The following is a 24619-nucleotide window of genomic DNA, read 5'->3' on the forward strand; positions in this document are numbered from 1 at the left end:
CCCCCCCCCCCCCCCCCCGCCAGGGCTTAATGGCTTGCTGCTCTGAACCGCTGACAGATTTTCAAGCCACTTTCTCCTCCTTCTAGGAAACCCCTTCTGAGCTTCGCTGGTCCACGGACTGGCCCTCAGCATGCGGGATCCCCCACATTGTGCACTCACTGGCCTCCTTGCTGCCGGGACCTTCCCATCTGCGTTTCCAGGGATGCTGGGAGCTCCCAACAGGATTGAGTTTCCTTCTGTCGTCAGCCTTTTCTGTCTCCTCATCTCTCCTGTCCAGTCGTCCAACTGGAAGCCCCTCTGGCCACAGCCAGGTGGGCGCTCCTTTCCCCGATGACACCTGAGCTGGACAGTGACACAGGCAGCAGGCTCTCGGCCGTGGACTGTGACCAGGGCACCCCTGTTGCACATCCCAATGTGCTAACCTCGAAATGGTGGTCCTGTCCCGAGGGGCAGAGCTGAGAGGTGGGGGGCTGAGGGAAGGGGCAGGAGGGTCCAAACCATCGGAGCTGAGTGAGCTGCTGGGAGGCCTGGGGAGCCGGCCGAGGCCAAGCCTGCAGTGGAGGCCACACCCCGTGTCACGTGTCACTACCCGCGCCCAGAGTCCTTCCCTCCAGCCCTTCCCTCCTGTCCAGCAGAACCTCCAATGTTTTCTGCAACAATTACTACTTGATGGTCTCTCAGACACAAAGAAACAAGCTAGGTGCTAAGTCATAATAATACAAGTTTCCGTGAACCACTGCTCACCCCTGTTCCTTTCTGCATTTCCCTCACGACCCCTCCCCTGTCTTCCTGCATCCGGAGGTCAGGACTAGGAGACACAGGCGCACAGAATGGCTGCTTCTTTATGTCCCAAGACCCTCACGGCCTCACTTGCTTTCTCTGCTCTGCAAACACTCTCCCCCGCCCCCTGCCCTCTCCTGGGGCCCGGGATCCGGGGGCACAACCGTCTCCTTTCCTGCCAAAGGGGAGGCGTCACGGAAGAAGCCAAGCCACTGAGCCAGGGTGGCCCGGCACGCGTCCTTGCCTTTGGAGCCCCCCCAGTGGCCCACAAGGCCCTCTTTGTCCCCGAAGCAGACGTCGCAGACGGGGCAGCGGTAGACCTGCTGCCTCCAGTGTGTGTGCTGGTGCCTGGCCAGCCCCGGCAGTGACCCGAAGGCCTTGCCACAGCGGAAGCAGCAGCGTGGCTGCTCCGTGATGTGCGCCTTCTGGTGGCTGGACAGGCAGGCTTTCCTGCTAAACGTCGGAGGGCAGTGGGAGCCAGAGAAGACCTTGAGTCCTGAAGGCTTTGCTGGGGGACAGTTGGACCCGGTGTCCAGGCAGGGGGTTCTGGTGTCAGGGTCCTGGGTCCCGGTCACAGGCCCCAGGGTTGCAGTGGCCTGTGCCTGAGGTTTCACGCCAATCGCCTGCTTCCTGTCTGTAGACGGCTGGGTCTGAGCTACAGGACCCTTGGTTCCAAATACAGGCTCTCGGGTCCTGGCCGCCGGCTCCCGGCTGCTTGCCTGGCTCCCGTGCGGAGACTCCTGAGACCGAGCGCTGGCGCCCAGAAGCCTCACAACGCGCTCCCAGTCCCTGGCCAATGGCTCCTGGTTTTGGTGCGTCTTCTGGTGCCGTTTGAGCTCGGACTGGTCCCGGAAGCCCTTCCCACACGAGGCGCAGGAGTGGGGCCGGTAGCCCAGGTGCACGCGGCGGTGGCGGCTCAGGCCTGACGCGTCGCGGTAGGTCTTGTCGCAGAGCGGGCAGCAGAAGGGCCTCTCCCCCAGGTGCAGGCGCCTGTGGCAGCTGAGGTCCTTGGGGTTCCGGAACGACCTCCCGCACTGGCTGCAGCTGTTCGTCTTGTGGGGGTTGTGCACAAACTGATGGCTGTGCAGGTTGGAGCGCTTGCTGAAAGTCCTGCCGCACACGTGGCAGGGGAACGGCGGCCCGGGCTGCGGGGCTGAGCACTTGGGGGCCCTGCGCCCGGACCCCGCAGGGCCACAGGGCCCGCCCGAGCCTCTGCCAGCACGGGGGCCCTCCTTATCTCTGCCCCTGCTGCTCCGGCTCCCTTCTGGAAGCTCCTGTGTCTGGCTTCCTGGGGGGGTGGGGGGGCGCAGATTAAGGAGACCCACCCAGCAGAGGGCCCAGGCCAGGCTATGCCACCCCCCCCCCGCCGTGCCATCCTCCCCTACTTCCAGACCTCACAGGCTAGAGACAGAACAGGCCTCTGGGTTTTCACATTAGAAGCAAATAAAAATTTAAAGTGGAATCTTCCAGTAAGATCAGAGATCAGAACTTTTGGCCACACCTACATTTCTGGAAACCCATCTCCTCTCATTTTCAATATTTCACACTCCAACAGACTCCTACAGGTGACCTTCTGTGTCATACAAACAGGGACACCCAAGTGAAAAGCAGTGCCCTCACTGTTCAAGCTGGGAAGGGGGTGCCAGCCGGGGCATGTGGTCAGCACAAGCATCCCCTACATGAGCTCAGTGCCGAGTTCATGTCCCTCCCTCGGAAGGAGGGTACACAGCCTGTGTGTGGTCCGGTCCTAGAGCCTGCAGATGCTCACTTGTCCTAAATAGTTTAGATACTCTTCTTGGGCCACGGGATGTGAGCAGATGGTCCCCTAGTCTCCTGGAAGGATGGGGGGGGGGGTAGGGTGCCCAAGCCCTGGCACTCTGTCTGGGTCAGCTTCCCAGCCACCCAAGGCAGGTCCTGGCCCTGACCTCCCTCCTGCCGTAGCAGTGCTTACCTGAAGGGAGGCCTTTTCCATTGGGGGAATGGACCTGGAGCTCCACCCTCCACTGTTTTTCTTCTTGTTCAAGCTTCGTGACCAGATCTGGGTTAGACAGAAAGATGCCGACTCATGGGTGGGAAGGAGAGAAGATTAAGGCCCCAGGCCTGACCCCTGCTGATCCAACAGGGACAACAGGCTACCTCCTTCCAAATCCTTGGTTTAAGGACTACGATGTGGGACACACACTTAGGGGCCAGGAGGAGAGCCCCTAGCGAAGTCCTCGGCACATGACAGTAACAACTCAGTCAACACTGGTCGGATAATAGGTACATTTTCAAACTGTCATCAAGTTACAAGTATTATCTTTGCCTTCACACAGGCTTTCATTTCTTCTTTTACCCTGAGCTTACTGACCTACATCTTTCACACCTGGAAGGTAAGGAAGGTACGAGGTCAGTAAAACGACCTGGGAGCTGATCTGCCCGCTCAGGGAAACCAGATGGCCCAAGAGCCCTGTGAGCGCCAGCCTCTCACCCACAGACATCAGGTTTCTGACGGTCTCTGACATAACGTCCTGGTAGAGGGCCCTCTGACCGACATCTAGACATATCCACTCCTCCTGGGTGAAGTTCACTGCCACATCCTCAAAGGTGACTGGCTTCTGGAAGAGCAGGAGAGACTCAGGGAGTCTGTACAGGAGACAGGCATCCAAGCACAAGGCTTAAAACAGAGAAGGGGAGTGCCCAGCTGGTTCAGTCAGAGGAGCAGGTGACTCGACATCGGGATTCTGTGTTCGAGCCCCACTCTGGATGTAGAGGTATCTTAGAAAGAAAGAAAGAAAGAAAGGAAGGAAGGAAGGAAGGAAGGAAGGAAGGAAGGAAGGAAGAAAGAAAACCATGCAAGGAGGGGAGAAATAGGAAAAGACAGGTGCAAAGCCAGCAATGTTGATCTAACAGAATAGAAGTTGGGGCACCTGGGTGGCTCAGTAGGTTAGGCGTCCGACTCTTGATTGATTTCGGCTCAGGTCATCTCACAGTTCATGTGATCTGGCCTTGCGTCAGGCTCTGTGCTGACTGTGAGGAGCTTGCTTGGGGTTCTCTCTCTCTTTCTGCCCCTCCCCTGCTCAGGTGCACATGCACTCTCACACGCGCGCTCTCTCTCTCTCTCAAAGTAAAAAAAAAAAAAAAAAAAATAGAAAGGAGAGAGAGGATAGAGAGGAGGGAAGAAAAGATGTGGAGGGGCAGGGGGCATGTACACTGAATATACATAAAAAGGGCCGACACTCCCTGAATTCCAGGAAGGGCTCTTGGGTGGGGTGGAGGCTCAAGACAGGCCTGGCAGCCCCATGTCCTGAGAGATGTCGACCTTGGAACAATCGGAAACTCTGTGGGACCACAGACAGGGGACAGACGGAAGTGCTCCAGGGTCTGGGACAGTCCCTCCCTCCCCAGCTGGGTGTCCTCACCTGCACCCACGCCCTCCACCTGCACTCTCTCCGTACGGCTTCCTGCTGGGCTGCCTCCTCCACCGGAGGAAGCAGTTTCTGCACACGCTGGATGGGCTTCTCCTCTGTGGGGTCGGTTTGCAGCTCTCTCCCCTCGAGACCTGGCCCCCAGGGCTGGCCGCACCCCTTCCTGGGGCTTTCTTTCTCCCAGGAAGGGAGCAGATGGAGGGGCTCTGCAAATGCCTCAGGGCTCTGCATGACTTCCCAAGACCAAGGTATGTGCCCTGAGGGTCCTGTTTTGGTCTGCGGTCTCAAGTCTCTTTTATACCCCAGCACACATTTGGTTCAGGCTCCAGAGGCCGGTCGCCGGTCACCGGGGCTCAGCCGCCGGTGCCCAGGAATGCCAGGCTGAGGCTCTGCAGACACCAGCCCTCTGTTCCTTCCTGCTCCAAGCCCCTAGCTGGCGCCAACCTCTAGGAACCTGCAGTCAGAGGGAAAAAAGGATGCAGAAACAAGAGGGGGACTAAGTGACCACAGCTTCCTTGTCTGGTCGGGGAGCATCAGGCGTCCCTGAGCTCTGCTCTGGCCCCAGGAGGTAATAACCCTAAGGAACCTGAAGTCCAGAGATGCCAGTACAGCTCGTGTTAGAAGCCTCTGCACCACTGAGCACGCGCCCCGGAGGGGGCACAAAACCTTGTGCAATCGTCTTCATCTGCTCTGGTTTTACCAGAAAATGAGGTCAAAGGAGACACTAAGACCCCTTCTAATCCTGAAAAGGATGTGATCCTGTGTATTTATAATGTGCGTTCTGTGTAAGGTAACAAAGACGCTCTAGGGCACAAGCTTGAAACAATCTGTAGGCTCAGTTATTTGGGCTTGTCTGTGGAGCCAGCTCTGGGGGTGCCCACCTGTCAGGGGGGCTGGGTCCCCACCCCTCCTGTTGGCAGCCTCTCCCTGCATTTGCGGGGGGGGGGGGTCACAAGAACAAGGAAACAGCAGGGAAAAAGGCACCTGACGCTGGAGCTGGCATGCCTGGATCTGAGCCCACTGGCTCTCTCCCACCTTCCTGCCTGCGGGACCACGCACAGGGGCTGTGCGCACGCGCCGGCTGGACCGTGCCCGGCCTCCCATCCCGACCCCCGGCGGCCTCCCACCCCCGGCCCAGCCAGCAGGGCCCGGCCGCCCCGCCCCGCCCCGCCCCGCCCCGCCCCGCCGGAGAGGTCGGAACAGCGTCTGCTGGGGTCCGGGCAGGGGGCCCCGGGCTCGCTCAGCACCGCGCACCTCCGTACGCTCTGAGCGGACGGAGGCGGCTCCGCACACCCTGCGGACCCGGGTCCCGCCCTCCCAGGAGGCAGGTCCCCGCCGCGCCCACCGAGGAAACGTGTCGCTTGCTATCTTCCTGCTCCCAGGTTGCACCCGGCCTCTCCCTCTTGAGTCCCAAACCTTCATCTTTCCCACAGCAGTTCGCGACCCAAACCCGGGCTCACCCGCTCCACTCCAGCTGCGCGAGCTTTGGGTCCTTGGTCGAGGCGGGCAGAGCCCCTATATGCACGGCCCCTGCATGCATTCCCCGCAACCGCCCCCCAAACCCCCCTGCACGCACCCCCGTCTGCGCCCGTCCCCCCTTGCACACGCCCCCGCCGCCCCTGCACACTTCTCCCGCACCCGTCCCCCCTGTATGCGACCCCCGCTATGCCTTCCAGAACCCTTTCCGGCCCCTGTCCAGCCCCGAGACCCCTGGGTGAAGCCTCCCGCCAGCGGGAGCAGAGAAGGCTCAGCGCCATGTGTCTATTAACGCCCCCCGGAGGGGGTTGGGGAGGGACCCCGTCCACCCAGACCTCCCCGAGCGAACCGGGCCACACCCCGACACCGAGGTTTCCCCCCAGGTCCCTGCGGGCGGAGCTCCTCCGGGGTGAGGGGCGCAATGCCCCCTGCCTGCCGAGGTCTGGGCAGACCAGCGCGGGTCAGAGACCCGGCTCGCGCCTCCACCCGCGCGGGCTCCGCACCCCGCGGCCCCACTCACCCGCCGCGCACTGGGGACGCGACTCGGGGACGTGGGGTGTCTCCAAGCCCGGCCGCCCGGCTCCGCAAGCCCACTGCCCGGTGGCTCAGCCAAGGCTGTGTACCCGCCAAGGTCAAGAGTTCACAGTCTGAGGAACCAGAAAGGAAGAGGGCCCGCCCCCCTCAGCAGCCCACCCTCCCACCCGTAGTAACCGCTGGTCCCACCCAGCGCCGGACCTCGCCTTATTCCCAACCTTCGTTTGCTCTTGAAGAAAGAGGATTAAATGATTACTGATTGAAACTCACAACCTCCAACCACCATCATCTAGAGCCCAAAGGAGAAAAACGAGACCCACAGGCCCCCAAAAGGAGAGGAGCAAACACAGGTACACAGCATCTTAGAAAAAATGAAGGCCAGGCGCCTGGGAGGCTCAGTCCGTGAAGAGTCCGACGTCTGCTCAGGTCTTGATCTCACAGTTCCTGCGATCGAGCCCCGTGTCGGGTCCTGTGCTGACAGCTCAGAGCCTGGAGCCTGCTTCAGACTCTGTGTCTCCCTCTCTCTCTGCTTCTCCCCCACTCACACTCTGAATCTCTCTCTCTCAAAAATAAATGAACATCAAAAAATGTTAAATAATAAAAAGAAAAATGAAGACAAAGGGCAGATCACACATGGTGACTTCAATGCTGGAGCTTAGGGAGCAGAGGACCCTGTGGGGTGGAGCTCTGCTGGCCTGGGCCACTTACCCCAACTCAGTTCACTTTCTCAAGTGGCATCTCTTTCTCAACTAGCACTTAGTGCACTTTGTATTATGATCATCTTTTATGTTTCACATTGGCACAGGGTTTTACAAAGCACTTTTGTAAACATGGCCTCCACCGAATCCACACAAGCATCCCCTGAGGTAGACTTGTTATTCTGTCTGTGGGGGTGAGGAAGCAGTCCCAAAGCCCGCCTCCCGCTGCTCTGGGGCCTGAAGACCGACTCCCTACAGCAGGGCTCTCCGGGGTCAGCACCACTGTGTGGCTGCCAGGGGCAGCCCCCTGGGGCACAGACCATCCCAGGCTGTGTGCTGAGGCACTCTGCAGAGTCAGATAGGCTGCTGGGGGTGGGGGCTGGGTGGGAGGGAAAGCGGGAGGTGCTCCTGCGGATGGGCCACCATCCTGACACAAGCGAAAGCCGGCTGGGGGAAGGGCTGACAAAGGTGCTTTCCATCAAGCGTGAGAAAACAAAAGCAGCCTTTCAGTAGATAGGATCTGACCCTGAACTTGCACGAACATGCCTGTTTCCTTGCTCGAATCCCAGCCCTGGTTACAAATCACCTTATTTACAACACTAGGCAGCTGGAGCCTGGACCATAGTTTGCCACTTTGATCTGGTCCTCGAGTCTTGAGGGTCAGCAAACAGATGAAGGAACGAATAGGGAATTTATTTGCTTATTCAGCATGTGCTGGACCACAGGTTTGGGGAGGGAGTGGGAGAGTGCAGTGTTCGTCAGCAGCAGCGCTCAGTGCCACAGACGCTCAAGTGAGCAACAGGAGTCGAAAACCTGGACAAAGAGCAGTGCTGTGTGCACGGTGATGAGAAGACAGCCGGTAGGGGAAACCGAGCCGACTCTGCTGACAGAGGCCGAGAAGCATTCTGAAATGTGGGCTGGGAGTGCAGCAACGTGGAACAAGATAGGAGGCAGACACTGAGGTTCCACAGGTGTGAAGAGACGGGCCTGGAGGAGGACTGGGAATGTGGCCACCTCTCTACATGGAGCCTGGGGCCTGGGTTTGATACAACTGAAGGCTGATGAGAAGGGACAAAGGGGAGGCCCTCCTGCTTCTGATCTGCATGGTTCCAAACACCGACGCAAACCCTTGAGCTAAGCACCAGCTTGATGACAAAGACCCTGGTCTGGAATTTAGCAATGGCCAGAGCACCATTTTAGCAGCTGCCTTTGAGGACTTAGTGGAGGCCATGTTTACAGACGTATTTTGTAAACTGTAAAAGCCTGTGCCAACTTTATGCTTGGGTCTATAATCACTGCCTGGACTCCTTCTCATTCATACACAGACGATAGAATACAAGGCCTCTGTACCAGTCTGGCAAGCTGTGGCGAGCGCTCTACCAACGGAGCCACTGTTGGAGGAGCTCATCCAGAGGATGTGACCACCAGCTGGCCAGAGAGCAGGACCTGGGCAATCAAGAGGCTCCTCACTCGCTCCTGTCCTTGGGATGTACTCACAAGGGAAGGTATTCAGGGATACAGTCTTGAGAGAGTAGGTGATGTTGACACCATGTGGACTGAATACATGACTAAACCCAGTCAAGGTCTCTATATAAACTTTTAGATTCTGGCAGACAGGTGTGTGACCATCCAGGAGTAACTTCATATGTAAGTCCCTTGCTTATTAAAACCGCCACCTACCAACCCGGAACATGGCCTGCTTTTTTTCTTCAGTCACTCCTTGCCTTCCATGTATGGTGGCCTGTTTCAGATGCCTCCCTCCCCCTTGCCTCGGTAAAATTCCTGAGGTTTCAAGCCAACAGCTACAAGTCTCCATGACTGATGATTGGAGCCTTTGACAAGGTGCGAATCCAACAGCGGCACCCTCAGTTTTGGACCCATCACCTTCCTGACACGGTCACTGGGTGCAGTCCTTTTGAAGAGAAGCTTTACCTTGTTATCGGGCTCCTGTTAAAAACTAAACATCAAACCCAAGGAAGCTTTGACATTCTGGCTTCATAGTCATATCTGAGGGCTGGCCAACTTGGACTCAACTTCTCACCAAGTGGGAGGGATCTGGTTAGCCTTGCTTGTCACTCGGGGATGGTACGTTTAGGGATGCAGCTGACTGGCCCAAATGTCTCAGTTCTATGTAGAAAAATGGCAGATATCCCTTTGGGGAGAATTTTATTTCCCAGTCTGCCATCTAAAGCAAAGCTGCTGGCTTAGCAGGGCTCTCAGGTCACCAGGCCTGGACCATTGTGGTTCGGTGAAGCTAGAACACAGTGCTGTTTCTGGCTGACACAGACGTTCAGCCTCAGAGCCAGTTACTCACAGCTGAACATGGAGGCTGTCATTCTACCTGGGGGGCAGAACTCAGGACCATTGTCATGGTTCTTACCAATAGATCAGCCTTCCTATAATTTTACTGACTGTGCCAATGGCCTAGCTATTTGGTCTGCCACTTGGAAAGCTAAACTGGTTACACATCTCTCCTTGGAGACAGAAATAATGCCGTGGAAATACAGCCAACAGCTGACCTAACATCTGAGGGGCCTGTTGTCTGATGAGCCGGGCCTGGAACCTATGTGCCGAGGGACAGATCACCCCCGTTGCTGCCAGGATCCATTGTGCACTGGATACAAAGCAAAGGGTCAGGCTCTGATTTGGGTTTGTGACCATTCCATTTGTTTCACAGGGAGGGAGACCACATAGCAAGGGGCATTGTCCACACCTGCTCCTAGCAGATGGACTTAATTGGATTTCTGACCCCTCTCAGAGTTATGAGTGGTGCCTCACCACTGCTGACACTATTTTAGGGTACAGTGTTGCTTTTCTGGTCTAATCAGCCTATTTCAGCAATAGCACTATAGCCCTTGAAACTAATCTGCACCATGTTTTGGCTTTTCAGACCCTTTTTAGTCTGGCAATGGTGTGCCTTTTATTGCAAAGCCTCTTGACAATGGGCTGATATTCAAGGTAATTAGTGGATCTTTCATGCTTCCTATCACAGCATTCACAGGCTGAATAGCCTTCTCAAAATCTGAATGAAAAGGATTTTTTTAGTCTTTTCCCTTCACCTCTTCCTAGCCCACCTTGGTAAGGCACTTGGTCACCCTGTGCTGCTATCCCCCTAAAAGCATGATCTTGTCTGTTGTGGGTGAAATGACACAAAGACAAGACACACAAAAGACAGACAAAGACACAACTCTGGATGGAGGGAAAAATTCTCCGCAAGCCCCCTTGCGGTTCGTTTTTATACCCTGGTCGCTGGACACATACCAAAATCTAAGAAATGCATTCTTTTACCAAATAAGGACAAAAAGCCAAGCACATTCCAAGGATGGGGGGGGGCAGGGAACAAAGGGAGGAAGTGACCACAGCATGTTTACTAAGAAGTCTGCCCAGAACTCCAGCCTCTTCCTTATTTTTAAGGAGGGCATATTCCCTCGTATGCGAGCGGATCATTAACCTTGGATATTGTGTGCAGGCATCTTGGCAGAACAACCTGATTGCAAGCATGATCTGCCCAAGCAGAGAGTCATGTTTGCAGGCACATCTCTGCTTCCTTAACCATTCTTTCTCGTGGTCACTGTCGGGCTCCTACATTGCCTTGGCTACTTCCTGAGTAATGATGAAGACAGGAGGTTGTATAGACCTGTTTTGGAAATTTCTGGACATGATGCTTCTTTCTTTTCCCTCACAGCCTAATGACACCCCCAGACTGGCCAGGCTGGTCCCTCCCCTTGGCAGCAGCCCAGCCAAAATGGGAGGGAGGAGGGGGAGCACTAAGAGATTCAAACTTAATTCTGGTTCAGTACCTGCATTCTCAGACTTACTTGGTCCTAGATTATAAGGGTAATGACCACTTGACTGAGTACGTTGCTCGCTATGTCCCAAGTCCCACGCACACATAGTGGATTCTGTATATTTTATAAAAATGTTCTTGTTCCTCCTGTTGAAACAGGGAAGGATTCTGATTGGTGCCATTCAGTTCACATGCCAACCACTGTAGCCGACCACTGGCTACACTGATGTCAATCGCTATGCCAGGAGGTTAGGCTGCTTTGGTTTGCTGGGACTTGGGGGTAAGCAACTGTGTAAGACAAGAGGGTGGGATTTTGCTTGCCATAAAAAGAGAGCTTGGACAGGCAAAAAGAGACAGACCCCCACACTTACAGAACACAACTTTACATGTATAAAATATGTATATAAACATAAAAGAATATCTGGATATGTTACATGCCAGAAAGTTTGAGAAATCTATTGGCTAAATTTCTTCTTGCTCTCAACAAAATTCTATGTCAATATGAGAGACTTCTTAACTAAGTCAGGATATATTAGTTACCCTGGATTCAAGATGTGTTCATGATTAAATGAAAAAATTAATTGTATTTGATGCATGGCAGACACTTAATAAGTTTTATTTCTCCCTCTACACCACTATCCTTCTAGTCTCTATGATGTTACCAACAAAAACATGATTTTTGATAGATGAGGTACAGCTTACTCACTGTTCGAATTGACAGCAGGTAACTGGTGAATGTGAGAAAGCCTATGCTAGCACGGCATTGCTGACCTGCTTACCAACCTCCTTGAGGGATAAGATGTACTCTTATTCAGCCTTATTCTGATTGTGATGCTAACTCAGTGAAAGACTTTATAATTAGATCCATATAAAACAACACACTAATCTTATAAACTTTACATCCTGAAGCACTTTAACTTTCATGGCTAAAGTCACTATCAGACATGTTTCAATAAGTTCAAAGTCTTGTTTCATGTACCTGACTCAGTAGGAGGGTTATAGTAATTGTCTGCTTGTCTCCTGCCCCTGTGACCTTATGACCTATTTCTGTTTGGGGCTTCCCTAACCCCAACTGCAGGTTGCCCATCCCTGATGGAATCCAAGATGGCAGATCAGTTTTGTCAACATTTCTACCCCTAGTCTGGTCTCTCCTCCTGAGTATTCCAACTGTTCACTTATCTGGTTCCTTTGGTGCCCGACTCTGGTTCCTCATCTGTCTCCAACTCCTCAGGATTACTGACTTCCTTGTCCCTCTGTTTTCTAAGGATGGGATTCCTACCCTGGATGTGTTGATCCTTCTTCCATGCTGTCTTTGCTGCCAAAGCCTTTCAGGTCTTGTGCCCATCGTTGGCACTTTCTCTTTCCTCGACTCCACCCTTAAATGTCCACTGGATTTAGCTGCATGGAGCTCTTGGATGACTCAGTGAAAGGGGGCCTGGTGAAGTGATGGGCATAGAGGCCAGAGTGCAGGCAGCTGATCCAGACTTTCCTTCTTTCTTTTCTTTTCTTTTTTTTTTTTTTTAATATTTTTATTTATTTCTAAGAGAGAGAGAGAGAGAGAGAGAGAGAGACAGCATGAGCAGGGGAGGGTCAGAGAGAGAGGGAGATACAGAATCTGAAACGGGCTCCAGGCTCTGAGCTAGCTGTCAGCACAGAGCCCGACGCGGGGCTTGAACCCACGAACCGTGAGATCATGACCTAAGCAAAAGTGGGACGCTTAACTGACTAAGCCACTCAGGCGCCCCTGATCCAGACTTTCTAAGGGACTTGGCTTTGAAGGACTGCAAAGGGCTAGCACAGCAGACTTACACGGGAGAGAGCTGAGGGTATTTATAGGTCACTAGGAACCATCCAGTTTGGAGGGAGCTGATAGCATGAGGTTATGGGAAAGCAGAGATGCCATTTTGCACTATGAGAACACAGAGAACAAGAGTGAGTGGAAAAGGAGAGTGAGCAGATACAAGGAAAGATGAGGAAATTAGTTCCAGTCTCTTGTGAGGCCCGGTGGTTTGAAATACTTTAGAACTTTAAAATACTTTTTTACTGATTTTCTTTTTTTTCTTTATACTCACCCAAGTCTAAGGCTTGCAAACAAGAAATCTGACCATGATGTTGCTGATTTCAACTCATCAAACTTTTCAGCATTATATTTTTAAAGTTTCTATTTACTTATTTTGAGGGGGGTAAGAGGCAGAGGGAGGGAGAGAGAGTGAATGAATCCCAAGCAGGCCTCCCTCTACCCACAGAAAATAAGCCATATGAAGGAAACACCTTTCTTCAATATATATGTATTTTTCCCCTGTGCCTTACCTCCTTGGAATTTCTGCCACACTCTGACAGGGAAAACTTTGGGGGAAAACAATATCAGCTGGGAGTGTTCCTCCAATAACAAGTTTCCTGGTTTTTATATTCTTGAGATAAATTTATCAATCCATCTGATGGATTTGTTGGGCATCTTTGGTTTTGGACAGAAATTATCACTGTAAAAATGTAATCACATGGAGAACCCTAACAGTTTGCAACTACACCGTTTGCACACAGCCACCACATCTGCAGCTTGGGCTAAACTTACCCAAGTATTGGAAGATGCCAACATTCACAAACTACTTGGCAGCTCTCTCTCTCGGCAATTGCATGTAAACTCAGAAGCCATGAGGTATGGTGATGAAAGGCTGTCTCCTCAAGAGCTGACTCCACCAGTCTTCCTTGTTCTCCCAACAAAATTCAGGTTTCTCCCACTTTCTGAAGGCCTGCAATAGGCTGCTTCACTGTTATCAAAGACCTGAAAGAACAAGTAGTGGCTTTTTTCATAAAGGCCAAAACCCTTTTTAGTTTTTTTTTTTTTTTTTTTTCAGTTAGGGAGAACAGGTTCTCATGTAGGCCTTTAGTAAAAACAAAGTGGTATGACAGGCATTTGGAAAACGGGGCTCACATTTTGTTTACGTCATGTCAACTTATGCAGTTTTCACAGCAATGCTTTCAGATGGGAGGAGACTTGCATCCTGTTTTACAAAGTCAAGTTCAAATGAGCATTAAGGTTATGTGAGAGGAATCACCCCATAATGACAGCAGAGTGGGACACGTGTGCAAGGGATGGGGGAGGCTTCTTAACCAGGGGCACTTCAGATCCGCATGGGGCTGGTTACCGTCAGAGATGTTTCAGTACACATCCCGATCGACTTTGCTTTTTTTTTTCTGGCTCTAGCATGTTTTCTGATGGCTTCTCCTTTGAACAGTTCTGGCTAGATGAGAACTACACTCTCATGCCTTTTTGTGCCAACAGCTATATTCTTTGTGGCATTTCCTGATCCATTTTCATCTTCTAAAAACTCAACTTTTAGCTCAATTTCCAAGCCCATGTTTTAAAATGTTTATTTATTTGGGAGGGGAGGGGCAGAGCAAGAGGGAGACATAGAATTTGAAGCAGACTTTAGGCTCTAAGCTATCAACATAGAGCTCGCCGTGGGCCTTGAACTCACAAACTGTGAGATCATGACCTGAGACAAAGTTGGACGTCTAACTATTGACAGAGCCACCCAGGGGTCCCTGCACACCTACTTTAATGAACTGTTGATGCCCGTGATATCAGCACAAACACTGAATGGCAGCTTCTTAACACTATTATATTAATTCAGTAATTTCCACTTCCTTTTGCCCATTCTTGTTCTTCTGCATGTCCCAACTGAGTCAGACTGCTGCCACACAAGACCCCACCTGTTCTGACCAGGACAGCTCTTCTCGGCTGCAGGCACCGCCCTAACCCTGTGCCCGCATCCACGCACATGTAGGTCCTGTGCACCTGTGCTCCCTGGGCCCAGGTGCCCTTTCTTTCTCATCTGCTTACCAGACCTCTCCCCTTCAGCACGAGTCCCCACCTCTTCTGTAAAGCTTCGTGAAGAGGCTTTTTAAGGTTTTTTTTATTTTTTATTTTTTTTATTTCTAGGAGAGAGAGAGGGGGAGAGAGAGAGAGACAGCATGAGCAGGGGAGGGTCAGAGAGAGAGGGAGACACAGAATCTGAAACAGGCTCCAGGCTCTGAGCTGGCAGTCAGCACAGAGCCCGACGCGGGGCTCGAACCCACGAACCGCGAGATCATGACCTAAGCGAAAGTCGGACGCTTAACCGACTAAGCCACCCAGGCACCCCTTTAAGGTTTTTTTTTAATGTTTTATTTATTTCTGAGAGAGAGAGAGAGAGACAGCATGAGCAGGGGAGGGTCAGAGAGAGAGGGAGACACAGAATCTGAAGCAGGCTCCAGGCTCTGAGCTGTCAGCACAGAGCCCTACGTGAGGCTCGAACCCATGAACCATGAGATCATGACCTGAGCTGAAGTCGGGTGCTTAACTGATTGAGCCACCCAGGTGCCCCCACGAAGAGGCTCTTTAGCTCTAGTCCAAAGGGACAGTGCCGGAGTCCAGCTCCAGCAGGTCCAGGGGTCCCTGAAGGATGGACGGTGTCGACGAGAGAGAGACTGAGAGAGCCCCGAGATTCTTTCTGATCACCAGGCAGGCATGTCTGCCCTGTCAGTTTTGGTGTCTTTATTTATAGGTCAAACATTAACATGGCATCAGAAAATGGAATTTTTACAATGGAGAGTTCTCTGTGATAAGATGTTTTGGAAAATGTACAGAAACAGGTTTTACAGAAGTATTCTTGCAGAACTACTCCAATCATGGTGAGGTTGAGTAAATCTTACAACTAAGGAAATAACAGGATGTTCTTAGTGAAAAACAGGATAACATACATATTTGTTCTAAGTTAATAACACAAAGATTAGGACATAGGTTAACTGTATATAGATAAGCCAGGAGTCATTCTGTCTGGTTCACAAGAGGACAAATGTTGTTTTTGAGCTGGTTAATAAGTTGTTTGTGGAAACCTTTTTGAACCTGATGCTGAATGTGTAAACACCATGGAGGCCCTAAATGTGTCAGCCTTTGTTTTTGGGTTTATGTTTTAGCTACTCTTATCTATCCCCATCCCAGCCGCCAGTGTAAGGGAGGGTGTTTGCAGAAAGTAGGCCTTGGGGAAGGGACTGCCATACATCACCAGTTAGAAAAGGTATAAGCATTAACTTAAGTTTTGCCCTTATCTGTTCCTTAACTCTAAATTAGGCTCTTTGTCTGGGGGCCAGGCTCAGTTGTAACTCTTGTGTTCTTAACCCCCTTTATCATCTAGGTCATGGATCTAGGTCCATAGGAAGAGCCTTTTGACAATCATCCACAGTGCTTTCATCTAAAATCTCTTTTGAAAAGGCAGGGATATGCTTTTCCTTATGTGGAATCTGTGTGGGGAATATCGGTCTGATATGGAATATCGTGAGGCCTGGTCAATACCAGCAGGCTCATTTCCAACATGAGACAGTAGTAGCAGAAGGAGATGCCAGTTTTCGTTCCTCATGGCAGGAGCTGTGCAAACGCTGCCATTTCCTTGCTGTGACTGTCACCCAGCGAGGCCGGTGTGGCTCCCAGCAGGCCAGGTAGTCCTTCTCTGTTTCTGAGGCACTTAGATGCTTCTATTAGCTTTACTACTTCTCTACTAGCATTATCGAGCTCCATCTGTACCGTGAGATTGTAAGCTCATACAACTCAGAGGACCCGCCCTATCCATCCTTCCACCCATCAGTCAGCAGAGTGTGGACTGACAAGTTCCGCACGTGTGGAGTCAGTCAGTCACCTGGCCTCCAGTATCTCTCTATCTCCTCTGAAGCCACAGAGTGCTTGAGGGCTGAGAAAGCTGGACTCCTGTCCTGCAGACAACAGAGAGCTGTTAGAGTTCCTAACCAGTGTCTCCAGGGACTTGAGCTCCCTATCCTCCTCTTCTGGGAACCCTTTTATCCAGACTTCAATGAAATCTTATTTTATGATGCTGCCAGGTGCCTTGAGAAGAGAGAATGGGAGTGACCTTGCCTGGAAAGCATCAAAGATAGTTCTGGAAAGGGGATAAAAATCATGAATTTCACTGAAGGGTATTAAAAAACAAATTAAGATGTTTTAGTACTTCAAATGAAATATAAGAACAAAGAAAGACGATGTTTATGCACAGACAGGACCCAAGAAGGTAGAGTGGCACATTATCAGCTGATCCTGTATTTGGGGACTCGGCTCTCTTGGACACAGCTATTTCCAGCAGTTAACAAATGTCCTTTCTTTCAACAAATATTTGAACAGACTCTACAGAACAGGTCTGTGGGCACAACACCACAGTGGAATGAAAACAGGCCCCAAGACCAGGCTTGGACTGTGAAAGTCCCGCAACTTAGATGCCCTGGACACTCTTGCACACTGTGCCCCAGAAACACACTTAAACAAAAATGTTTACAGAAATATTATTTTATTTTATTGTAGAATAAAAAACACAAAAACAGGGGCGCCTGGGTGGTTCACTTGGTTGAGCATCCGGCTCTTGATTTCAGCTCAAGTCATGATCTCATAGTTCACGGAATCGAGCCCCACGTCAGGCTCCACGCTGACCTTGGGGAGCCTGCTTGGGAATCTCTGCACCCCCCTCACTCTTTCTCAAAATAAATAAACTCAATACCTCACAAAATCAAAAATTGGAAATGACCTCAACAATAGAGTAGGTTATTAAGATGTGGCATATTCATGTTGCGGAGAAACCCATTCTTAGATGGTGGTAATTCAGTGGAGAGACCACGTAAAGCCGTGAGGGTTGTGGAGATGAATGACTGACTCTCTCTGACGCACCCCCCGCACCAGGAGACTGGGGAGGAGAGGAGAATCAACCAAGGAGACTGTGAAGAGAAACCAGTGAGGCTGGAGAAAACCCAGGAGAACATGTTATCCTGGAAGTCTCGTAAACAAAGTGTTTCAGGGGTGCCTGGGAGGCTCAGTCGGTTAAACGTCCGACTTTAACTCAGGGCATGATCTTGTGGTTTGTGAGTTCGAGCCCTGCACTGGCCTCTGTGCTGACAGCTCAGAGCCTGGAGCTTGCTTGGGATTCTGTGTCTCCCTCCCTCTCTGCCCCTCCCCCACTCATGCTCTCTCTCTCTCAAAAATAAACATTAAAAAAATTGAAAAAAGTTTCAAAGAGGAAAAAAGAAAGGAAGTGAAATACATAGTGCTTCACATCAACATGGACGAATAAAAAAATAATGAGCAAAAGTAAATTATATAATTTTCATCTATATACATGCCATAAACAGGCAATGGTGCACAATTATGTCACTCAGGAATACATACATAGATGGCGAAAACTATACCAGTGTTAATTACCACAAAATTCAGGACAGTGACTGCCTCTAGGGAAGAGGGAGGGGTGTATATGTGAGCACCGGGGTTCCAGTTCTCTGCCTCAGCAGCAAGTACCTGGACATTTGTTACTATTCTCCCAACTGGATGTGGATGTTTCCATTTGTATATTCATTTTGCTTTAAGAAGAAAGAATACAGGAAAAAAGAAAAGCATTAAATGTGACTCATGATTCATGGTTACTTGGGGGTAAAGATGGTATTGTTCACACACAGTTCAAGATGAAAGGTGAGTTGTGAGGTAGGCATGATGGTCAGGTCTGGCCAAACTAAGCCCGCCCACCAGGCTTTTCCTCTTAGCTGGATGAGCTGTGAAAGTGCCTTGTGTTTGCCAGCTGTTCTTACGTTAGGTTTGTAGGAGGAAGACGGGAGGCTGACCTCACCGTGTCTAGCACTGAAAATCCTCATGGTAAACAATACTTTACAGTTACGTATTTCTTTAAACGTTGATTTACTTTGAGAGAGAGAGAGAGAAGAGCACGTGAACGGGGAGAGGCAGAGAGAGACAGAGAACCCCATGCGGTTTCTACGCTGTCAGCGCAAGCCTAATGTGGGGCTCAATCCTACGAACTGTGAGATCATGACCTGAACTGAAATCAAGAGTTGGACAATTAACTGAACCACCAGGAGTCCCTGTATTTTTTTTTTTAAAGTAATCTGTAAGCACAACGTGGGGCTCAAACTCACAACCCTGAGATCAAGAGGAGTCCCCTGCTCCACTGACTAAGCCAGCCAGGTTGCTTTTCAGGCCCACTCAACTCAAAGGGCTTTCTTTCTTTTTTTTTTTTAATTTGTTTTTAATGTCTATTTATTTTTGAGAGAGAGAACGTGAACGTGGGGGAGGGCAGAGAAAGAGGGAGAAACAGAACCCAAAGCAGGCACCAAGGCTCTGAGCTGTCATCACACAGCCCGACGCGGGGCTCAAACCCACAAGCAAGATCATGACCTGGGCCGAAGTCAGACGCCAAACTGATTGAGCCATCCAGGTGCCCCTCAAAGGGCTTATCTTTTTTTTTTTTTTTTTTTTTAACAAATAGTTTATTGTCAAGTTGGTTTCCATATAACAACCAGAGCTAATCCCCACAAGTGCCCTCCTCCATGCACATCACCCCTCTACCCCCCCACACCCATCAGTCCTCAGTTTGTTCTCACTATTCAAGAGTCTTTCATGGTTTGCCTCTCTCCCCCACTATTTCCCCCCTTCTTCTCCCTCATGGTCCTCAGTTAAGTTCCTCCTAATCCTCCTATACGTGCAATCGTATGGTATTTGCCCTTCTCTGCCTGACTTATTTCGCTCAGCGTAACACCCTCAAGGTCCATCCATGTTGCTACACGTGGCCAGATTTCATTCTTTCTCGTTGCCATGTAGTATTCCATTGTATAGATAAACCACATCTTCTTGATATATTCGTCTGTTGATGCACACTTAGGCTCTTTCCATGATTTGGCTATTGTTGAGAGTGCTGCTGTGAACATTGGGGGTACATGTGCCCCTATGCATCAGCACTCCTGTATCCCTTGGGTAAATTCCTAGCAGTGCTACTGCTAGATCATAGGGGAGTTCTATTGTTAACTTTTTGAGGAAACTCCACACTGTTTTCCAGAGGGGCTGCACCAGTTTACATTCCCACCAACAGTGTAGGGGGGTGCTCAAAGGGCTTATCCTAACCCTACTGATCGGGGTTTCTAAGTTGGACATACTCCCCGCTGCAAGGCTGAGGGTCCACCCCTGGGACACGGTGACGCAAGGTCAGAGAAGGCGCAGGGCAATGCGCAGGAGGCACAGGCGGGAGGTGGCTATCATCCTAAGGAGCAACAGTGCAGGACAGTCCCATAACTGGGGGGTATGAGTGAGTGGCCTGCCCAGGAGGGTAGGCATCAGGACCCCCACAGCTGAAGGGCGATGCTCCCCACAGTGTGCATTTTCCATGTCTCTGATTCTCTACTCACCACCCCCAAACCCCCACTTTCCCAACTTTTAGGTATCTGGGGAAAAAATGAACTGAAAATGAAATCACTAAATTTCATTCTGCTTGGCGACTGAAATTCCCACTAAATGTGTAAATTTGATTTCTGAGTTATCAATGAGGGTTGGAGGACATCTGTTTGGGAGAGTTTGGTTTATCTCTGAGTGGATCCAATGTTGAGAAGATGTTGTTTTCATGGCCACGTGTGGAGCTGGAGGCAACCTGAGAGGCCACTCCCTCGGTGGCCTCCCTCCTTGCTCAGCTGGGCTTGGTCAGGTGCCCGCCTTTGCACAGAATCCGTGCTCACCTCCAGGACCACCCAGGCCATGTTGTGAGTGTGGAGTGGTCTATGCCATTACTCCTGAATCACTCAAGGGCAGGGACCTCTTTTCATTCACTTCCAGTAACTAACAATACTTGGTATAGAGGAGGCTGTCAAGTAAGTTCCTTATACAAACAAAACTGTAGGGCCCCATCAGTAGCTCCCTGATAAAATTATGAATGTGATTTCAGAGACCCAACATTGACCTACAGCAGTCTCATCAGGACACCTGGCAAGGGCTGGGGCAGGGGCAAGGCGGGCGGGGGCCAAGAACAATCTCTTACTCAGATCATTGTCCAACCACCCAAGAGAGGAGGAAAAAAACATCACAGAGGATTAGCAACCTGAGCAGAGAGAGGCAACTAAAAACAGCTGAGCCATGCGAAACAGATGCAATCTCACTGAACTCTGGGGAGACACGGAGAATAGTTCGAAAAACAAAGTACACTTTGGAGACATGATTTTATTCTAAAAGCACTGAAACTTGACTAGTCTTTTATTTTTCCTATTTGGCTTCTCAAAAAGGGTGGCATAGTTAGGAATTTTCTTTGATGCGGTTTAATGACAATATTCCCTTCTTCTCTATTCTTTTCCACAAGAACATTCACTTTGATCCGACATTTACTGCGTGGCTGCAGGAGTGGATATGCAGTGATGCTTTCAAACTCCTTCACCTTGCTCTTTGCTCTCCTGTGCCTCCCACGGGTCAGCGGCGGCCTCTGGTCTTTTCTCATGACTCCCTCCTTGAGTCTCTGCTCTCCCAGCTCTCTGCCCCGCAGCATGCGCTCCTGGTGACCTTCAATTTGTACCTGCTCCCTCTCACTCACCTGCTTTCTCCTCTGTGCACTCAGAATGCTGTGCTCCTCCGGCACAATTCTGGGGAAGGTGCCTGTGGTACATCTGGGGATGTAGGCCTGTGGTAATGGCCTACATGGCTTATTCTTAACCTCTCTGACCTGACCTGCTCTCTGGACATGCCTTTCTAGGTGTCTCCCCTCTCTCGCAGGAACCATGTAATAGCGTTTTTGTCTCTCCATGCTTTGGGTTGTTTCCCCCAATTTCTTCTTCATTTCACACCCTGTCTCTTGTTCCTTCATTTCCACTATTCTTTTATTATAGTAAGACTCTGTTTTGGCAAGCCAGTAGTCAAGAGAAAGAGCTTGCTCCCTACACAGGGTCTTGTACTCCTCCTGGTATTTCTGAGTTATCAGCTGTCTTGCTGCTGTTGTATGCACACCACCCAGATTCTGTCAAAGTGAGGTAGAGAATTTCATAATGGGACCATCTTTTTACTTTGAACACATTTAAACAGGAGCAGACCCTCATTACTGACAGTGAGAAAAGATATGTGGGTGTAATAATTGATTTTTACTCCCATCACTCCTAGGTGAGCCCATGAACTCTGAAATTTGAATTACCCACCACCAAAATCAGTAACTAGTGTTTTTAAAATATAGTATTGGGCGTTTTCAACATAGTACTTTGTTTTGCAAGTGTGGATACAGCGAAACACATCTGCCAGTGTAGACAGGAGTCACCTGTGCAGGATTTTAAACCCAAGGCTCCTTCTCCTAGTAGTTCCAGACTGTATGATGTAAAGATTATTTACCAAGATTTTCTTCTCCAGTGGTGACTGCTGACCTGCAGCAATCCTGGGGTCTGTAGACATTTTAGCCCAGGCCAATCTGGAAGATAAAAAGGCAGAGGAATATAAGAAGCATCAGAACATGCCTGCTCACGTACTGACTGAACCAAAGAACCCAACTGTTTTGGTCAAAGCCAAAGGCATGTCCCCCCAGAAAGAGAAAACCTGCTAAGAGGCAGGACTACTCCAGGTCCATGTCCTCTGTGGTAACCACTGCAACCCTGTGATGGAGAATTTAGTAAGAGCATAAAATCCTCTCATAGAAACAAAAAGCGCACATCTCCTGTGGATTCCTCGTGAGCCATTCTGAATCTCGATTCTGGGGCTGGGAGAGGGAAGAGACTGGCTCCTTGGCGCAGCACTGCACAGGCACATCTCCGCTGGACGGCTCAGTGTCCCAGCTGCCCTCTCTGGACAGAGTCCCGCATTCCAGCGTCTGGAGTCTGTTCTCTTTCTGCAGTTTCTTGGTCCGGGCACTCTCTGCCTCTATCAGCACATACAGCATCTCTGCCCTCCAAGCTTTGCTTCTGAAACTGTTCTCATCTGATTGCCTACTCCCCCGCCACTCATCCTTCACTCCAAATCCATTATGAGGCCATTCCCTGTTGAACCCCTTACCATGGGAATTTGGGGTCAGGCTGATGGCAACACGGGACTGCCAACTTTTTATGTGTCGTCCCTGGTCTAATCTGAGTTACTATGAGGTCATATTGAAGCCAGCGGGGATGCCTGGCATGTCATCTCTGTGCTTCTGTTTGTACTATTTACGGTAAAGAGCATGGGCTTTGAAGCCTGCCCTGGCTGTTTTGAGACCTAATTCTGTCGCCTCTGAGGTGTGTGACTCAGGGCAAGTAGCCATTTCTAAGTCAGTTTCCTCATCTATAAAATGGAGATGTAAGACAAAAATCTGCTTCCCGAGGGTCATAAAGAACAAATGTGGTTTAGATGGAAGAGCCTGGCACTATGCCTGACATATGGTAAATTGCCATAAAACGGCAGTTGTCTCTCATCCACAGATCAAGCCTCTGACTCTCTATAAAGTCTTTCCGGATGAGTCTATGTAACAGTGATTTTACCTTCTTCTGAACACTTGACATTTTCTTATTTCTACAACTCATTTGAAAATCAATCGGGGTTTACATTGTGATTCCCATATTCCTGATCATTTTTAACATTTTCATGCTGAAATTTAGACTATTAAAGGGTAGTAAGTATAATTTATATTTACAAGTACAATGTGGTTATATTGTTGGAATGAATCTGGTATCATATACTGGATCTCCCTAAACTCTTAAGGCACATCCCTATTTGCCTATGAATACCTAGTTATATTTTTTTAACTTTTAGTTACCATACCTTGCAATTCCGTTTTGATATTTAAAAAAAATGACCACCTTGCTTATTTCTCAGTCCACAGAATCTAGCCCAGAACTTAACATGAGTATGTGATCCCAAGTACTCACAATCATCTGTTAATTGATTATCCGTATCACGTGACACGAGCACCTTTCTCTCTACGTTTACCATACTGCTGCATCACCCTTTTTACTGAAACACTTGCAGTCTCCCTTGAGGTGTCCTGCGCTGGTCCTTGCCTCTCACTCTGCCCTCCCATTACTCAGACTGCATTCTAATCATTTGTGCTCCTGATGATCAGATAATAGTTTTCAACTCTGCAGCCCAGACTCAGCCGTGAGGTGTTGGGAAAGGGCCACGCCTCACAACGCCGGCACAGGACAGTATCTACTCACAGAGGACGGGCACGGAATGCTGGTCAAAGTGAAAAGGCAGAGGGGAAGAGCTCATTCAATTTCCATTTCCAAAGGAGACACACAGAAACTGCCTACGTCAAGGGCTCAGCAACAGACCGCCCTTCTTTAGATCACGTGACGGCCAGGTGAGTGAAATTATGGGGCTTGTCATGCTCAGTAGCCTGCTGGGAGTTTTAATCCCTTCGCTACTGTGTGTGTTTCCATGACTGCAGGAAACTGCGGGGCGGAGCTTCTCCCGAGGAGGACCACAGCTTTTCTCCTCCAGAGCCGACAGGGGTGGCTCCACGACTCCCGTACGTGAGGGGCTCGGCACAGCCGTCCGCTTGGCTGGCCCGGCCAAGCGGGGTAAGGAGGGAACGAGGCCCGGCACCGAGAAGCCGTCCCTTCAGGGTCACGGGTTTCTGCTCTAGACTGTAGGTTACAGTCGAATGAAAACAGCTCGTCCTCGTGTGTTATAACTCACATATTAGGGAAGTTTACCGTCCACTCGGGACGCCGGCAGTTCGCAGCTGGCAGGAGAGGTGGAGGTGTGTCTGCGACCGGACGCCGAACTCAGCCTACGTCGTGGGGAAACGCTACCCACCGCCGCGGCCGCCCCCGGCAGGCGTGTCGGGACCTGTCCCGCTGCTCCAGCTCCGACCGCAGCACTTCCTCCGCCTCAAGAAGCCCGCTCACTCCCCCTCCGGGCCCAGGACTGCCCCCAAGGCGGGCAGTGCCGGGCAGGGGCCCCCGCGAGCTCGGGAACCTGACGGTCCGGACGCTGAGCTTGAACCCGCTGCGCAGCCGCAAGAGGAAAATTCCGGCTCTGGGGCTGCACAGTCCCAAGAAACCAACCAGTAGGCGGAAAGGGTCTCTCGTTTTCAGGGGCAGCGCCCTCACGACTGGTCCGGGAAAACAACCGTCCCAGGCCTGGATCCTCAGGTGGCGAGCGACCGGAGGCGCAGCGCTCATTACCCAGTTTC

The 24619-nt window shown here is 50.8% G+C and overlaps 2 protein-coding genes across 3 annotated transcripts in view; one reads left to right on the forward strand and one right to left on the reverse strand.

Annotated features, from left to right (window-relative positions):
• MOG (myelin oligodendrocyte glycoprotein) overlaps positions 1-738 on the forward strand; it is a 10893-nt gene extending 10155 nt beyond the window's left edge. Inside the window, exon 8 of the mRNA XM_039224751.1 lies at positions 87-738. Within this exon, the coding sequence (XP_039080682.1) occupies positions 87-100 (14 nt within the window). The 3' untranslated portion in view covers positions 101-738. The remainder of the gene's footprint in view (positions 1-86) is intronic.
• A 107-nt stretch (positions 739-845) lies between these two features.
• On the reverse strand, positions 846-24210 carry ZFP57 (ZFP57 zinc finger protein). Of its 2 annotated transcripts, XM_039224749.1 has the most exons (8): positions 22164-22755; positions 21850-21925; positions 13255-13464; positions 11962-12221; positions 4182-4641; positions 3251-3377; positions 2732-2818; positions 846-2068 (listed from the first exon to the last, which is right to left on the reverse strand). In XM_039224749.1, exons 5-8 carry the CDS (start codon positions 4416-4418, stop codon positions 867-869), a joined length of 1653 nt encoding a protein of 550 aa, XP_039080680.1. In that variant the 5' UTR covers positions 4419-4641; positions 11962-12221; positions 13255-13464; positions 21850-21925; positions 22164-22755; the 3' UTR covers positions 846-866. The 2 variants fall into 2 exon arrangements, with proteins under 2 accessions (XP_039080680.1, XP_039080679.1); XM_039224748.1 differs by lacking the exons at positions 11962-12221; positions 22164-22755 and adding an exon at positions 24121-24210.
• Between the last annotated feature and the right edge of the window lie 409 nt (positions 24211-24619).

The sequence above is a fragment of the Hyaena hyaena genome, unplaced genomic scaffold, assembly GCF_003009895.1.
Source record: "Hyaena hyaena isolate Hyena2069 unplaced genomic scaffold, ASM300989v1 scaffold_1759, whole genome shotgun sequence".
NCBI classification, from domain to species: Eukaryota; Metazoa; Chordata; class Mammalia; order Carnivora; family Hyaenidae; genus Hyaena; species Hyaena hyaena.

What these genes read in the sequence shown, in the direction of transcription:
- ZFP57 (XM_039224748.1), bottom strand. Translation starts at nt 4,418, where the DNA reads ATGCAGAGCCCTGAGGCATTTGCAGAGCCCCTCCATCTGCTCCCTTCC. An exon ending in GGTGGAGGGCGTGGGTGCAG is followed by an intron (nt 3,378 to 4,181) that starts GTGAGGACACCC and finishes CTGCTCTTCCAG; the next exon opens with AAGCCAGTCACCTTTGAGGA. An exon ending in CAGAAACCTGATGTCTGTGG is followed by an intron (nt 2,819 to 3,250) that starts GTGAGAGGCTGG and finishes TGTCTAACCCAG; the next exon opens with ATCTGGTCACGAAGCTTGAA.